The sequence below is a fragment of the Thunnus thynnus genome, chromosome 5 (genome assembly GCF_963924715.1).
Source record: "Thunnus thynnus chromosome 5, fThuThy2.1, whole genome shotgun sequence".
Lineage (NCBI taxonomy): Eukaryota > Metazoa > Chordata > Actinopteri > Scombriformes > Scombridae > Thunnus > Thunnus thynnus.
In genome coordinates, this window is record NC_089521.1 from 994,964 (window position 1) to 1,013,475 (window position 18,512).

Sequence of the window (18,512 nt, forward strand, 5' to 3'; positions counted from 1 at the left end):
AGCCACTTGGTTATGGCGTTCCATGTACACTGTTCCTGCCTGCATCTTACACCCTGCTATTATGTGTTGAACTGTCTCAGGAGCATCTTTGCACAGCCTACACCTGGGGTCCTGTCTGATGTGATAGATCCCCACCTTTGTTGATCTTGTACTAAGTGCCTGTTCTTGATCTGCCATGATTAGTGCTTCTGTGCTGTCTTTCAGTCCAGCCTTTTCCAGCCACTGGTAAGATTTCTTGATATCAGCCACTTCTTCTATCTGTCGGTGGTACATGCTGTGTAGGGGCTTATCCCTCCATGATGGTTCCTCCTCTTCCTCTGCATTATCGGGTTTCTGCTGCCTGAGGTGTTCACTTAGCAGCTCATCTTTGGGGGCCATCTTCCTGATGTATTCCTGGATCTTGGTTGTTTCGTCCTGGACAGTGGCTCTGACGCTGACCAGTCCTTGGCCTCCTTTATTCCGCTTAGTGTACAGTCTCAGGGTGCTGGACTTTGGATGAAACCCTCCATGCATTGTGAGGAGCTTCCATGTCTTGATATCAGTGGCCTCTATGGCCTCCTTTGGCCAGTTTATTATACCAGCGGGGTATTTAATGACTGGCAGGGTGTACATGTTGATGGCATGTTTCTTGTTCTTCCCATTTCAGGACCCACTTTACTCTGTGTGGGTATTTGAATAACAACAAGGGATAGTACCAAATAAGGCTGTTCTAACAATGCATGAAGCATACATACACAAAGCACATGACCTACATAAGCAAAGGTTATGTTTCCTGAGAGTCTATGCAGGTGGACCCTCGTTGAGCAACAGCTCTAACAAAGTATATAATAGTACATCACACAGCAGCACCTAAGCAACTGTTCTCAACAACATTAACCACAGCGCATCACAAATGCTTATATCAAAGTTTCATATCTCATGTGGTTTCTCAGTCTGCAAAGTAAAGCAAGTATCTTCTGTTCTCCTTTCCCTTTCTCTCATTGGCTGGGTAGAATGCACTCTTGACCCCTGACCACAACAATATGCATGAGTGTTGTGTGATTGGGAGTGGGTGTGCATGTGTGAGGAATGGTGTGGTTAACAAAAAGACAGGGGAGACATGTAACATATAACAAAAGAAAAGGGGAAACGTGTAGCATACAACAAGAAGAAAGTGGAAACGTGGAACATGATGACACAGACATGATGACTATGTCATTGACTGACAACCAAAACAAGGCAGTGGTTTGAGGAACACTTGGAGACTGTGGAGTTTCAGGTGTTCATTTATATGATTCTTGTGACAGGTTGCACAGTTACTTTAGAATAGCCAAGGTGTCAGTTCATTGTAGCGGAAGAGTTGTCCATCAACGTACAGTTTACCATCCGAGATGACAGCTTTCCTTTTTTTTTGTCAAGGAACTCTTTCCTAATAGGGAAAAGACTTTTGCGTCTCTCCAGAATTTCCAGAAGAAACTGATTGTTCATGCCAAAATTGGTTCCTCTCAGTTCCTTTCCTTGTTTTTTAACCAGTTTTGTGTTTGTAGTGTTCAAACTTGGTGATTATTGGTCTCAGTTGTTTGTGGCTCTTTTTTACAGCGCCGAAACAGTGGACAAGGTGAAATGAGATTTGGTTCACTTTGTCTGATGGGATCTTAAGTTCAGTGGTCAAGAAATCTTTCAGAGTTTTTTCAGGATCAGAGGAAGAGTCGTCCAATGGCTCTGGGATACCAGAAAAAATTACGCTGTCTTGCATTGAGCACGCTTGCAGATCTAGCACGGTTTCTTTAATTTGTTGTCTCTGGTGATGACCACTATTTCCTCATTGGGAGTTTGGACGGATTTTTTCAACTGTTTGTTCTCTTTGGTTAAGATGAGGATCTGTTCCTGGCTGAACTCCAAGCTGTGTTTTAACCCCTGAAATTCTTTGTGTAGCAGTTCAATGAGGGAAATCTTTGCATCCAGAGCAGACAATTTATGATCTATGGATATGAGTGTGTCACTAACCTCAAAGAAGCAGTTAGAAGTTTCTGTCTGGGTGGCTTAGTCCGTGAATGAGTCAGGTGAACAAGGGCAGAAGGTGCAGAGGTCATTGTTGAGTCCTTTTTTCCTTTTTTGCCCATTGTGCCAAGCTGGTCGAAACACTTGTCAATATACTGTTCCAGGTCTTCCAGTCAATATACTGTTCCAGGTCTTCCAGTTAGTCTGTTGTGGAGTATTGAACCAGGGATAATTATGTCCTTAGCTTTTTTGTTATGAAGTGTTGTTAATTCAGCAGCAGAGCACCGCCATGTTGAATCGCACACCAGGTCTTGCGAGATTGGGAATCACAGTGTTAATCTCTCAAAAGCAAAACATTCAAAAGAAATGAGAATTATTTGGAAATGTTTACAGAGGTAACATAACACTAGAGCTGCAATGATCAATCGATTAGTTGCCAAATATTACATTAATTAATAACTACATTGATAATCAATTCATTTTTTTGAGTAATTTTTTAAGAAGAAAAAATTCAAATTCTCTGATTCCAGCTTCTCACGCCTGGGACACACTGGATGCGTGAACCTCAGCAGTGCATGTGCGTCGCTGAACTGCTGCGTCTCTCACGCTTGTAGTGTCCACACTGGAAGCATGTCTGCTGCGGCGCTTCTGCCACTGGCAGCCCCATCTTTCTATCGTGTTCCCTGTCTATTTCTGCTGAGGACCGCAAGCGTCACACTGCGAAAACAGGCTAGACCTCGAATCTCTAGATGAAGCGACGCAGCGGCCTCGCGTGAGACGCGTGTCTCACACAGGCAGTGTGGCTGCTCTAACCTGTTAACATGGGCGCCAAAATGAAAAGCAAGAGTTTCCATGACGCACACGCATTGCTCATGCATCCAGTGTGTCCCAGGGGTCAGTGTGAATATTGTCTGATTTCTTTAGTCCTCTGTGACAGTAAACTGAATATTTTTGGTTATGGACTATTGGTTGGGACAAAATAAGACATTTGAGGACACTCCCTTGGCTTTTGGAGACAGTTATCAAAATTTTTCACCATTTGCTGACATTTTATAGACCAAACTATTAATCGAGAAAATAATTGACAGATTAATTAATGATGAAAATAACCATTAGCTGCAGCCCTACATAACACAATTGTCTACTTGATCATGCTTGTCACAGTTAATGGCTGCCCTGATAAGTAGCTTTACTGTAAAATTATCAGTCACAACATAACTTAAATTCTACATTGTATATCAAAATAATGATCATCTATATATATATTGACTTTCTGTAGTCAGAATGGAACCTCAACCATGTCAGAGGTTGACAATGTTGTGGCAGAAAGAGGTGGACAACATAGGAATCAGATGGTCGAGACACAGGTGTCAGATGGGGAATCTCTTTTATTTCACAACGGCTCACCAGACAATGTAAACAGAGAAAATTCCAACATTACAGAATGTGACATGCCTTTTTATACTGAAGATAGGCTATGTGTGTGTATGTGTTCGTGTTGCATGACAAGTCTCATCCTGTTTTACCAGACTCTTTGGCACCCTCAAATTCTGAAGAAGAATGGGACATTTCTCAGTGTCACTTAACTTTGGACTTTAACCAAATTTGAGTAGGTGTCTCTGCAATATGTGTGTGTGTGGCATTCCGCCTCTTTCCCAATATCTCCAGGTGTCTCCTGTTTTGGTTTGTTGGACTGACAAACCATAGGTACAGGTCACCGTGACCTGGCACTCATTCCAGGTCACAGTTGTCTGGCCATCATTCTCCCACAACACTATACCATGTTTAATGAAAGGCCAATATCAGTAAACCAATACATTGTCTGATGGAGGATTTCCTCCACCTAATGTGGGTATTCTCTTTTCCAGGTTTGGCCATGGTTCAGCTGAGTTGGAGAACAGTCTCTATGTTGTTGGAGGACACACAGCCATAGCTGGTGTATTTCCTGCCTCTCCATCTGTCTCCTTAAAACAGGTAAGAAAAACATTGAATTTTTATGAGAATAGTCTTTAGAAAATACAAAGTCAAGTACGAACAGTATAAATGTACATGTTAGCTAATGCCTGTTAAAACATGAAATGAATGAAAATGAATGTCTGTGTAATATTTTCCTAGGTTGAGCGGTATGACCCTCTCAGTAATAAATGGACTATGATGGCTCCTCTAAGAGATGGAGTCAGTAATGCAGCAGTCGTCAGTGCCAAACTAAAACTCTTTGTTTTTGGAGGGACCACTATACACAGAGACAAGGCTTCCAAGGTTGGTGGTCATTAAGTTCTCTTAAATTAACTCTGTCCTCACAACACACACCTACGTTTTGTTTGTGTGTGTTAATAATGTAATGTAAGATATATAAAACAATAGGGTCTCTGTAATAACACATTCTACCCTGTAGCTGTCAGAAATCTCACAACTTTATCCAAACCCAATTCTCTGTCTTCTGTATCTAGGTCCAGTGCTATGACCCTGTGGGGAACCGCTGGAATATTGCAGCTGAATGCCCCCAGCCATGGCGCTACACGGCAGCTGCTGTGTTAGGGAGTCAGATCTTCATCATGGGTGGCGACACTGAATTCACTGCTGCCTCTGCTTATAGGTTTGATTGTGAAACCAATCAGTGGACTCGAGTGGGCGATATGACATCCAAACGGATGAGCTGCCATGCTGTGGCCTCAGGAAATAAACTGTATGTGGTTGGAGGTTATTTTGGGACACAGCGATGTAAAACATTGGACTGTTACGACCCCACGTCAGATAGTTGGAACTCCATCACCACTGTTCCTTATTCGCTGATCCCTACCGCCTTTGTCAGCACATGGAAACACCTGCCTGCCTAGGTGGGAGACACTAGGAGCCAGTAATTCCAGGTAAATTCTGAATGAGTGGTTGAAGGACTGACACTAACAGATGTTTGCTGATAAGCTGTGTTCAGACTATGTGATTTTTGAGACATGAGCTGTTGTGCTAGCTGTGCTTGTGTGTGTGTGGAGACTGTGCTGTGTTTGTGTGACAAGTGACAACTCTGACCCTGAATTTATCAGGAACTCCAGTTCTTTCTGTTGTTTCCCTCCAGTCACTGTCTTTTTTCTCTGTGTGTTCATGAATTGGAGTCATAAAGCACTGGATTAAGTGCAGATTTTTAAGTTGTAAACACCAGCCCACACAGATGCATTGTATGTTCTTTTTTCCAGCCTTGTTATGGTCATCTGTCACAGCTATGTCTGATGGAACAATTTCTCTTTTCATCAATACAGTCGCCACATAATCGGCTGTGTTTACTCTGGCTTTACACATGTAAACAAGACCTGAAGTGTTATTTTAGGCTTCGAGTCTATTTTCTTGCATTTCTTGTGAGGGTGCTGCTGCTCTGCCATCATGCTCCTTTGTGTTCAGTCTGAACACACCTTCAGATGTATGCATCAAGTTTAATTTGGCAATATTTAGACCAAATGCCTTGTGTCACCCTCTTCTTTATTTAGACATTTCACAATGGAACACAAACTACCACATAATCAAGGCCCAGTGTTTTTATTAATTTTAGCCCCAAAAAATACCTGGGTTATTAAGAATATTCTGCTGTAAGTGTTCAACTTTGACTAGTGCACCACCGCCTGTGACAGCTAACTGAAAAATAAATCTTATCTGTCATGTGTTGAATCTGAGCTCAGATTCCCATTCACTTAAATGAAAAAGAAACTTTTGACTGGTACTGTACATGTTTAATTATTGGTAGTGAAAAGTCAAACTGAAGCGACAAGGTCTTCAGTTAATTGCAAATTAATAGCAAATAGCCAAAACTGTACACACACTGCACTGTTCATGGCTATACTGCTAACTTCATACACTCTGGTCGGGTCACGTCAGCCTCACTGACACACGCACGTCCTCTCTCTCTCTCATTCTCTCTCTCTCTCTCTCTCTATAAGAAATTATCGGTTTTTAACATTAAGCACACAAATCTCTCTTTTGCTTAATTGAGTTCTGACTTCACAGCCTGGTTTCCAGATCCCATTTATGGCAGGAAGCATTTTTTAGCATTTTTTAATGATAACTGATTATGGAGCCTGGCCCTTTATCTCTAGAAAAAGGGTTACTGATGGTATTGCTTCCCCTCAATGAATTGCTCAGTGGTAAACCAAACAGTACCTTAACTTATTTATGTCAGCTGGCATTGCTGCAGTGTAGAAATCAAATCTCAAGTCAAAACAAGCACAGAAATCTAGACCATTAATGAAAGATTTAGATGTTTCCTTACTTTCAGTTTATTGATGCTGTGACATTTTTGAAGAGCTGATTAAATTGTCAAATTTAGTTTGCAGCATTATACCACTTCACCAGAACTACCATTTTGTAGGCTTGTCCTTAGCTGAAGATGCATCACCAGTGGGTTTTCCAACCATCAGACTGGGCCCCTCGCATTTTCCCGTGAATCAGATATACCATCAGAACCTGTGGGCCCTCAATCAAAGATCTAGAAACGTCCAGGCGTTGCAGCTCTAGAAAATTTGGTATTTCTCTGTCTCTATAACATTAAATGTTCATGAGAACATAAGAAACAATCAAAGCTAAAGTCTCGGGGGCTGTCATCCATGTCCTTCCTTACTGATTTACCAAGCATCGCCTCACATATAGAAACTGTTTTTAATGAGTTGTGCTCCATTTAGCGCACACCTGAGATGACCTACCAAAGTTATTTTGATTAAAATAGCAAAATTTATGGTAAGTCTTACCCTATCTTCAATTTGTCCTAATGTTGCTAATGTCCTAATGCTTGTTTTAGCCATGACTTGTGCTTTATGGTGGATAATCCATAATTAGAAAATATTTTAATCAAAATACCTCTGTGTTGATCATCTACCACTTTTTGTTTGTATGTTTTTGTGAACTGCAGCCTGCCCTGTCTGTTTCTGAGGATGTCCACCCACATCCTGGAGAGCATTCGTGACTTGATAGATTTGTGCTTTTTTTAGCCTCATTATTATCTTCTTCTCTTGCATGTTCACCTCTTTTCTCCTCATACTGACAGACAACTCCACCTCAATCTAAATGGCAACTCTCAACTGTCAGTCAACTCTGAGCCACGTGAGCTCTTTTGTGCTGAACTGACATTGACACAACACACAGCTGCCAAACAAACATTTAGTAGCCAAATGTCCAATTACTTTTGAACCCATAAACTATGGGCACTATATATTAGTTCTTTCTATATTGACAACAGTGTTTCCCTCAGGATTTTTTGTCAGCAGCAGTTTTGTTGTGAGTGCACAGAGCCTATGCGTTTCCAGTCACTCACCACTAGCTGCAGCCAGCTGCTCAAAGTGGAAAAAGTGTGCATGGTTTGCATTTGTTGTGATTATTATGTACAGTGTGAAATTTCATCATTTAGCAGCATATAGGGGGAAACACTGCATAAACCTATTCAGATAAAAGCATAATCACAATAATGTATACTGTTAAACACAGGTTGTCCTCAGGAGTACATAATGTCCAATCTACACTGAAGTAAAACAGTTAAAAGGCTTTCATCCCGAAGTTATGCTCTTTGTCCTCTAACCTGTGCAGTGTGATGGCAGCATATAACTATCTTCCATCCATATCTGCCCAGCATTGCATCCTCTTCCACATCGTCAACCCCCTTCTTCCTTTTTCACCCACCCCCACTCCTTCAAAAATTCATGATGCGAAATTGGATTCCCAAAGCTGCCTGCTCCCTTCATATCCATCTTGTCATTTCCTTTCACCATCATACTTGCAGCTCCTGTATTTCTGTCTTTCATTCCCCACTTGTGTGCACTTCTTGTGTACTTCAAACATTACAGGCATACATTTATGTTACGTCTTACCCTGTCCTCAATGTGTCCTAATTTTTCCTTACCTTGTCTTATTTTGGCCTTGACTTGTTCTTTGTGGTGGATAATACTGGAAATTAGTACCACTTCCAGCACTCAGAGCAGTAGTAACAACCACCTCTCCCATGGGTCTCCGCCAGGCTGGCTAATTGTGCATTGACTTTTCAGAGAGGGCAGTGTTTGCTTCACTTTGTTTTTGTGGTTATAATTTATTCATCATCAAAATAAAACATGAGGCAAAAACTTTAAATTAAATTAAGAATTAAAACTGATTTTGCTCATACTATTATTGTTATTACTCTATTTTAACAGTAAGGAATCAGTGAATTGCACATATTCCTTCGACAAAGTCACAGTCCTCTACAATGTAACTCTACCTCCCAGACTTCAGTCACGTAAAAATAAACTGAGAGATGCATGCAACCAGATGTTCTTTGCAAATTGTCATACTCATGAGCCAATGGGATTGGTCACAGCGTCCATACACAAGACACAGACCAGCACAAAATATCTAAACACAGAATATCGCTGACTTCAGCACATAGTTGCTAGTGACAGATCAAACGTCGGAATTCCAACGGAAAAACAATAGCAAGACTCGTATTATTGTTATTGAATGGTCAATCAGAGATGGTAGCTGTTGCAACAGTTGCTGTACTATTTATTTTCTGAAACTACTTTAATTCATTTACTTTTTATGAATGTAGTTTGGATCATTTATCTAAAGCAGTTTTCAAAATCTGAGGCGCACCTCCCCAGAGGGGCCTAAGGGAGTTAAATGGGGGACATGGAGGGAGAGATGTGAGGCAAGAGCCACAATTGGCATCAATACTGGAACTCTTGAGTCATAACTCAGTATCTCTGAACACACTAACATGTTTTAGTATTCAGTGTGACTTACTGCTAATGGAACTGCAAATTGCTATTTCAGCATAGTTTTAGTAGTGCCAATTTGCCAAACTGTAAACAAATATGGTCTAAAGAAAGATATCTCAAATTGTAGCCCACAGCTAACTCACTGAAATGTGTACTTCCAGTTTATATCTCCAAAGTATTATGGGAACTGTAATTCCAAGAAACCAGAACAATAATGGGGATGTTAAGTCTGATCTGTTGGGGCTTGGTTAGGAGCAGGTTTGGCTAACAGCAATAATTTAGGATGTTCAAAGATAATTATTAATTATTAAAATCAATAAAAATATGAATAAGAATGAATAATGGGGCACCACCCTGGGGTCAAGGACCAATTACCAGTGGATACAGTCTCAAAAAGGGGTGTTCACTTTAAAAATGTTAATATCTGAGAGACATGAACAGTCATTTTTTTATGATTGACATTTTATTGAAATTTCAAATGGTGCACAATACAAGCATATATGTCGATAAGGATGGTTAGACATCCAGCAGCATCAATGTTTATACTAGTGTGGAAAGTGTGAGGATATCCGCAGTACATATTGTCCACTATCAAAGAGAAACAAAGACAGACCACAGAGGCAAAGAGGCAAACCGCCAAACCAACAGAAACAAAAAACCCCACATGAAACAAAACTATATCATAGCACGTTGCAAACTCAGCGATACTGGGCACAGCGTTGATAATGAAGGGGCACTAATATGAACCCCCGCCATAGATGGAAAAAAAAAGGCTGACATGCCACGAACCAAGGTGGTGAGACTGAGAGGTACATGTAAACTTCTGGGACCCTGTGCCCCATCCTGACATGTCCCTTAGTCCTGCCCCCTAATGGCAGCTAGGTAACGTTCCCATTTCAGATTGAAACTCTCCACCCTATTCATGAGTCTGTATGACAAGCCTTCCCGACATGAACATTCATAAGGTGAACAGTGAAGGTTTGAATCAGAGCACTGACTCTCTCAGCCTTTACCACAACATATATACAAATAATACCAAAACAACTTCTCTTTAAGGTGTAACAGAGTTTATTAACGTTAGCAATATCAATAAACAATCAATAAACATCTATCATTCAACTACAAACTATCAAACACAAGAAACTATAAACAACAAGCAAGCAAATGGCACATTTAGGTGTGTGTGTGAGAGGAGGAGCATGATGGCGGACGTGACCGACGTGGGAGACTACGTCAAGCGAGAGTTCTGGTCAGGGGAGCTGACCGCAAGATTTACACAGAGACAATTGCTAATGGCGTCTGCCAGCCTAACACGTGTCTCTGAGAATAAGATAGCTTGAGGACAGAGCTAAGCTCTGCTACCAAGTTATGTGCTCACCAAATATGTGGTGCAGGAGCATATGTGTGCGTGGTTAGTAAGAGGACAAAGGAGTGAAAGCACCAAAGCATAGAGAGATCCTAGCAGCCATGGGGAGACGCAATGACTGCTTTTTATCACTCAGAGATGCAGTGAACGGACTGTGATCCATCCACCATGGTCGCTGGACTTTTAATAAATAAAATGAAATTTACTGGCTTCACACATGGCAGCAAACTAACATAAAACAACCCAACGAAGCTTGGCGAAACACAAATCCGCTTTAGCATGATGAACACAACCAAAAACAAGCACCAAACAACACTAATACTTCTACAGTATTAACAGCAGTAATAACCAGACTCACAGTCCGTTCACTTCACAATTAGTTAACTTCAATGTATTGCTTAAGGAAGCGAGCAAAGTGTGTTTCATTCCGTCTTTCCGGTCTGGCTCAGTTCCTTGGGGCTCAGATGGTGATAGGGCCGTCTTCCCACTCTGCCGGTGGGTTGTACGGCAGCTGATCCTTCTTGGCAGAGTTGCGGAGAAACAGTGGAGTCAACTCAGTTGAAGAAAAGCGGGTTATCCTTCTTCCTCACTTCTGCAGGAAAGGGTGACAGCACTGGGTTGCACAACTGTCTTCTGCTTCAGATCCAGTTACTTGCTCGGTTGAACACAAAGAAAATCTCTTCTCATCCAGCGAGGTTGAGATTGTGCGGCCTAGTTAGAGTTAACGTACCTACAGGGGTACCTCCTTATGGTAGCCATGGGAACAGCTGGAAACATGGTTTTGGAAGTGTCTCAGTTGTTTATACTGTTGGTGACATCACAGCAGGGGAACAGGATCCCTCATAGGTTCTGGCTGGTCTCATCCGATGGTAGCTGAGAGTTTGACTGGATTTCACTCCTGGGTATGAGTTGAGCAAAGCATGGTGAGAACTGAAGTCCGTTTTGGACTCCTTTTGTCCGACTTGGTGCCATTTCTTTGTTATCAGGCTGCAGTCAGTGTTTATGACTTTGTGCAAGCCTGCCTTTGTCTCATACACAGGGCATATGACGCCCAACAGACATAAGTCGTGACGTTTCGACTGTTTCGGGTCCAAGCCAGTCCAAGGTTCTTGTCTTTTCAACAGTGTTCCTTGTTGTTTAAATAGATCTGAGTCCAAAAAAAAAACAAATTTATGGTTAGTTTCTCAATACACAGTTTCACTAACGTAACGTTACAGCTATGGTAACTTTACTCTTGCAACTAACATTACCCTTTTCAAAGTTCATGTTTATTTTATTAGCAGCTTGTTACTGAGTAATGCTAACTAGCTTAATGTTAGGTTACTATGCTAACATTTGTGTTTGTATAATTAGCTTACATGTTTTTTTAGACTAAAATGCTAATTGTGTGTCGGCAGCAGTCCCAGGCAGGGGCGGAGCTAGACTCTCTGCACAGAGGGGGCGAAGCATTCTCAAGGGGCCCTTCTAAAACAGTCATTTTAAAATTCACAACTGTAAAATAGCTGATATATCCTATCCATAATCACAAATTGTTATTGAGCCATGCAAGCCTTTGTCCAAGGAAACATACAGTGAAGCCACTTTAAGACAAGCTTGTTCTGAAGAACAAAAAAGAAAACATGTTGCCAGCTGTGTTCAAATGTTTCAGCACTAAGGACTGGATGTGATGCTCTACATACACCTACTGATGAACAGTTCAGTACCACCACCAATAGACAGCGACAAACCAGGTGCACTGTCTCAGAACCATGTCTTTCTTACATGGGAATAACATAAATATAAAATAGACACAGCTGTCTACAACACTACAAGGCCTATTCAAGTACAAAGTGGACAGTCTACAACACCACAGGCAGTGACACAGACAGTTGCTGAGATGCAGTAAGCATGGACAGTCTGACTGATTTCTTCATAACCAAAATTTAAGTTGTTAAAGACTAATTATGGATGTTTCACTCACCAGTTGTTGTCCCTGCTTAGACTGCTGTAGTTTAGTGTAAAGTTAGTCAAATTGTGTATTTCTCCATCCTCCATAGAACAAAATAATCCGAACAGTTTCACAAACTTTGTACATTTCACGGTCCCTCTTAAAAACTTCATCCTCCTCTTCTTCATGGTGGTAAACCTGCCAACTACTTTGTCCTTATTAGTGTCAGTGTCCCGCTCAACACACAGCAAAGTGAGGTTGGATAGTTTGGCCTCATCCACGTACGAACACAATAGCTCTTAATAAGTTCCCCTATTCCTGCTGCACCCGCGGGGTTGCACGCTATGTCCCCAGTGGGGCCCCTACTGAGCGTGGGCCCTGGGGCGGCCGCCCCCTCTGCCCCCGCGGTCGCTCCGCTTATAATCCCAGGAAAAGAGATCTGACAAGGAAGAGAGAAAAAGGCAAAACGGGATCCCTGAGCTGCTGCCTCGCCTCTAAAACAACGGACAGCTGCTTTCCATTAATTTCCTTCTCCAGCAGGAGGAGACAGTAAAGGAGAGGAGGAGAATGAGTGAGAGAGAGAGAGTCTGTGTGTTGTGCAAATTCCTCTGATAACCAGTAAATTCATCAAATTCAGTGCCCTATATCGCTATATTTTCTAAGTTGACCCCATGACACCACTTTGAGTGACAGCCCCCTCATTTGCATAATAAAGCAGAACTGCATAAAGAAATGTAAAGAAGAAATTACATAAATAAGAAATACATAAATATGTTTGGAGAAATAAATAGGAGGAAAAATGCAAAGGGAAAGTAATACAGGGATGGCATATTTGCGCGGCTGCCAGTGTCACTAATGAGAAGGAATTTCTGATTCCTACATATAGAACCTTTTAAAAAATAATAATAATAAAATGGAAAGTAAATAAATAGGGGACTTTATGTGCAAAGGGAAAATAGTACAGAAATAAATGCATAAATAAAAAATGAATAAATTAATCAATAATGTGGAAGGTAAATAAATTGGGGAATTTATACAAAGGTAAATAAATACAGAAGTCAATTAAAACAAGTCAATTGTTACATTTTATCAAGAATTAATGCGTACATTTATTTTAATATTATTTTTGGTGCATTTTATGGCATATTAATTTATTTATTGAGTCATTTATTTATTTATTTATTTACTTTTATTTTTTATTTTGGCAGTTTCAGGCCTCCTTACTACACAGCAGATTTGAGTTTATCATAGACATAATGGTATCATGTTTGCCAGTCAACTAAGCTTCCTCTTTCCTCCTTTCCTCTTATCTGTTCCAGGTGTTGATTTTTTTCATCCACTGAGAAAGGACTGCTGGCTGGAAGAGAATCGCTGAGACGCCATCCTGCAGCTGGCCGGGGGCTGTAGCTAGATACAGGACCAATCCTTTAAAACAACTACAAAAGACCACATTTAACTTTATCCAAGCTGCACCTCACAGACTCTGAATCAGTCCTGAGCAGTTCAGCTAACAAACCAACAGCACATCACCCAGGTCTTAACATATATAGAGAGAAATATTCTCCACATGATGCTTCCTAAATAATGTGATAATACTTAAACAGACACTTTGGTAGACCTGATGGATGGACATGTGCTTTGTACCACTCATACAAGCCTATGAGTGTTTGTGTGTATGTATGTTTCTTTAATGTCTTTGTTAGTTAAGAAATCCACTACTCAACGATTCCATTTCTAAAGACATAAGCTGTAATTGCATGAAGCGCTGCCAGATGACATTTACATACTTAAATGGTTTCCCTCAAAAATGCAACAGAACAGAAATGAAAGCCGTAAATGTGATATCCAGTTCTTAATAGATTGCACAGTACACATGGACTACATGTACTGGTATTAGGACCACATTTGCACCAATAGAATTTAAATGAATGGACTGACTTGGAATTTTCAGTCCCTACAAGAGAGCAAATTTAAACTGCCATCTGTATCATCTACATTAACCCTTAAATAGCCAAGCACATATAAATATTTTTGGAAAGTTAATTAATTGCTATTTATTCTAGGACAAAATTACAATTTCATGTTTTTTTTTTGGGGGACATTTATTTTTCAATTTACACTCTGTATCTCCCGAGATACATTGCCCATTTAGGGTATAAATTTAACATTAATTGTTCATGTGTCAACTTTTTACGTATGTATTTATGTTTTGCATATGTAATTTTTAAAAAGTGAAAAAAACTGAACAATATACTGAAAAATATATAATTACGTTAAAAAAATACCACCAATCGCTAAAACTGACCACCTAACTATATGTAATACTACACAAACTCCTGTGTGTGTGTGTGTGTGTGTGTGTGTGAGAGAGTGAGAGAGAGCAAGACAGACGTCACCATACTACATATCATGTATTATTGCAGACAGAAACATACAATTTTTACACATTTCACACAGCAATTTGAAGAATTCTTCTAATCATTACCTAAACATCTTCCCTCATTTCTTCTGGTTTGCTCCCTCCTCTGCCTCATCACTAGAGCTGCCAGTAAAATTGGCGCTGTTGCCATCCTTACTGGCTTTCTGTATACAGCTGATCTTCCTCAATGGTTCCCTCCTTTGAATCTGATCAGGTGGCAAAACTACAGATTTCACCTGACTTTCTTGCACTGTAGAAACTGTTGACAGAAATTCCCTGAAAACATGTACACTGGTGATTTAATCAATAATACACATTTAAGAGTAAAATAAGTGGTAATAAATATTTCGCACCTTTATATTATTATCTATATAGGCCTCAAACATAAGTATATCTGTGAGTGATTATCCCTGTTTATACCCCCATCTGGGCAATGTATTCTCCAAGATACAGACATTCCATGCTTCATTATTAAAGTTGTGAAAATAGTCATTTTTTTCCCAGCAAGAACAATCATCCTTAAAAAATATTTTCTAAAACAAAATCCCTCCAAAATATAATGAATATGAAAAAATAACAACACTTACCTCATGGCCAGTGTCTTTGTCCACATATGCTGACATTTTGGATTTTGACTCTAATGATGAGTAGATTTTAAGATGTTGGCACAAAGTCACATGACCTGAGTACTTGACCCATCCCCCCTTCAGTGTTTTTATGAGATAAAGTGCAGCCACTTAATGCCCTTCCCCCCACAGTCTGTCAGATGACTGTATCAGTGTCGGGAAGGTTACTTTTGAAATATAATAGGTTACAGATTACTAGTTACCCTGTTTAAATGTAGTAAGTAATGTAACTATTTTAATGACTTCATCAAAGTAACTTATTACATTTGATTACTTTTCTAACAAGTTTTTTAAACTGGGCATTAAAGCTAATTTAGGCACATACTGCCAAATGAATGGAGCCTTGCTAGACATAGAGACAGCTCCTTGTAAGCCAGCACATATTCACACACACACACACAGCTGACAGACGCAACAGCATCATTAATCAAGTGTATGGATAGAGGCACACTGGCACCAACATGCTCAGTAGCGTTAAAAATTAAACTTGAACATAGCCTGTCATGGAAGCCTTACACACGTTCATGCACACACAGAAGCAGCAACATCAGCATAAAATCCAATTGTACAACTAACAAAAACTATACCCAATAAACAATAATTTTGAAATAGGCAATAGGCTACTACAGTCAAAAATTGAATCGTAAATTAGCTTACTTTTGATGATTACAGCAGGAGACAACGGGACTTGGTGTTGAACACTGAAATTATTTCACTGTAGCCCAGTGATTCAGTCACATGCTGCTGCTGACGGGGAAAGGGCTGAATTAGCAGCCACGCACGTGTCGTTACTATCTTATGCGCTGAATTCTCTTCCTCTTGCTCCTTACAACATCTTTTTGTGACAAACTTAAGCAAACTGCTTTGTTTCACCATGTCGTTTATCTTTACCTACATTAAAAGCAGCTTACTAGCAGAAAGTAGGCTTCTATTCCTCTGTGCAATGCGCAGGCTGTACACTGAGTGAAAGAGGAGGGGCTGTTTGCAATCTGGCATTTGCGAAATGCACTGCCACTAAAAAAAATCTGTCCTATCATCATCATATGGTGCACTCGAATTTGTCCCACGGCTTTTTCTCAGTAACTGTAACAGATTGCAATTATATTTATTTTGTAATTACATAACACTGTTACATGTAACTAGTTACTAGCCCAGGATACAGAAATTAGTAAGAGTTAATTATTAAGGGTTAAGAAAAGTCAGACTAGGAAGGGAGACCCATTTTCCTGCACATTAGCCATGGATTTACTTCAGTTAACCCCCACTGCACCAGAGAATATTTTGCTATGTGGCAAATTTCAAATCTACAATCAGCATTTCATTAGAATTTTTTTTAACATAGGAATTAAATTAATGCTGTTCTATTCTCAGTGGAATAGTGTGGTATTTTAAGTTGTGGGTATTATTTGCCTGTTGTTTGTCATAGGAGAGGCCCAGCAGCTGCATCAAAAATGTTCTAGCAATGACAGCAGATTCTGTCGTAATTTCCATAAGAGAATATGCAGTTCATACAGTAATAGCTGCATGGAGAATATGTAGCATAGTGATTTGGCTTCAAAAACAAATGGATGAATATGATTTGATAGTGTTATTTTGGCCAGTGTTGGGGAAGTGAAAAACTGTTCCATTACTAAATACTCGTTACCCTCCTTATCTTAAGTATAAGAATTTATTATTTTTTCAGAGTCAAAGCAACTCCTTTCAAATCTACTTTTTAACTAATAAATGATTCAAAGCAAACCAGATTACTAATAAGCTAGCATTTTTTAAAACCACAAACTCACTCAGACTACACACTAGGAAAACGTCTCGGAAAATCAGCGGTTCAATCCCCGGCTCCTCCAGTCTGTATGTCCAAGTGTCCTTGGGCAAGATACTGAACTCCAAATTACTCCTGAAGGCTGTGCCCATCAGTGTGTGAGTGTGTTTGTGTGAATGATTAGAAACTTGCATGGCAGTCTCTGCCATCAGGGTATGAATGTGTGTGTGAGTGGCATGTAGTGTAAAGCGCTGTGAGTGGTTGGGAGACTAGAAAGGCTGCTATATAAAATGCAGTCCATTTGCAGTCCAGTCCATCTAATATAGGGCCAATATCTCGAATGTGGAGACCCAGTAACAGATTGCTGCTGGTGCCTGGTGGAGCCTCAGTAGCCATGTACCCAAAAACCTTTTAAATTACAGCACTGACTTGGCCTTGGCTTATGTTTGCCTTTCCTTAGTGCCAGAGGCTTGATAGTACTTTGCAGAGCTCTAAAATTATATTTTCCAATAAGTTGTACAATGTAAAATAATTACAAAACACATTTGGGAACATGATCTGTGGATTTAATTAAAATGCATATATGGCAATTTCACATCTCAAGTTGTACATGCACTCCTTTGTATTTTAAATGGCATGTCTTTGTGTTGAAGGAACCTGTGCAACTGAAGCAGTAACACTAGAGGTCTGGCTCTGGGCTACTGGTGTCACATCAGTCATAGGAAGGTGTTTTATTTCAGACAACATGGTATCTGATTGTGATCTTTCTAGAACAAATATGAGAAGCACAGAACAGCCTCATGTATAGTGTCCTGCAGAAACAAGTGTTGTTTAGTAAGAAGCTGAACACTAAACTGAATTGTAGTGTTTTTTCTGTAACACCTATGCACTTTTGATATTTATCAGTACATTCCTTAGCAATGATTTCTCTTTGTCTCCTAAATGTAAAATATTTTCTACATGCTACAGATTATACCAGCTGTCACAATTTTAAAAAGTTGCACAAAAATACATCAGGAATGTTTCTGCAGGACACAGATGCATCATGGTTAATACATGGTATTGTCTCTGTAGAACTGTACAGTATTTGCTGGTGTTGTTACTGAGCTGCCATGGGGATACGATAGGCTGTGGTAGAATGTAGAAATCTGAGTTTAATTTGCTTTGAGTTTTTTCAATTTCCTGAGGATTTCAGCTGTTGCACAGATGTTCCATGCTCTTTAGTATGTTCAAACAGGTTTTTTAGAAGTGCGGAGGAACTTGTTTTTGAAAGAATTGATGATTTTTGAAATGATTTGGGAAAATGTAAAAAAAATATCTTTGCAGAAAAAATGTTACCTACCTTATGTTTTTACTGGTGAAAATAAACTTCGACTGACTTTTTAAACTTTGGTCTTGTTTGCTCTTTGCTTGTATGTGTAGAGGAGAATGGCAGGTTCCATGCAATCATGCAGGAATAAGCAGAAATCATGTCTGTAGAAGCAAGACGTGGATGCAGCAGAGTCAAGATGTTCCTCTGCATTACCAAAAACAGGAATTGCTTCCCATATTATCATAGCCACCTGTGCATGAAGAATGAATACTTCAGCACTTTTAGTTTTTGAAAAATCAACTTTCAAACATTCATTAGAATTTTTCATATTTTAAAAAATGATATAAAATAACTGGAATATGCTAGAAAGAAGAAAAGTCATAGCATAAATGTCCTTA

General features: G+C 39.9%; 1 protein-coding gene and 1 long non-coding RNA gene across 5 annotated transcripts in view; one reads left to right on the plus strand and one right to left on the minus strand.

The window, feature by feature from the left end:
- Positions 1–18,189, plus strand: part of enc2 (ectodermal-neural cortex 2) — a 54,930-nt gene extending 36,741 nt beyond the window's left edge. For all 4 annotated transcript variants that reach the window (XM_067588646.1, XM_067588647.1, XM_067588648.1 and 1 more), the window contains 4 exons: positions 3,849–3,954; positions 4,096–4,239; positions 4,431–4,847; positions 13,318–18,189. In XM_067588646.1, coding sequence (XP_067444747.1) covers positions 3,849–3,954; positions 4,096–4,239; positions 4,431–4,817 — 637 coding nt within the window. In that variant the 3' untranslated portion in view covers positions 4,818–4,847; positions 13,318–18,189. The remainder of the gene's footprint in view (positions 1–3,848; positions 3,955–4,095; positions 4,240–4,430; positions 4,848–13,317) is intronic.
- LOC137182442 (uncharacterized) lies at positions 4,938–13,311 on the minus strand. The gene is made up of 2 exons (XR_010928333.1): positions 12,032–13,311; positions 4,938–11,218 (listed from the first exon to the last, which is right to left on the minus strand). It is a non-coding gene; the product is annotated as an uncharacterized lncRNA (long non-coding RNA).
- Positions 18,190–18,512: the final 323 nt, after the last annotated feature.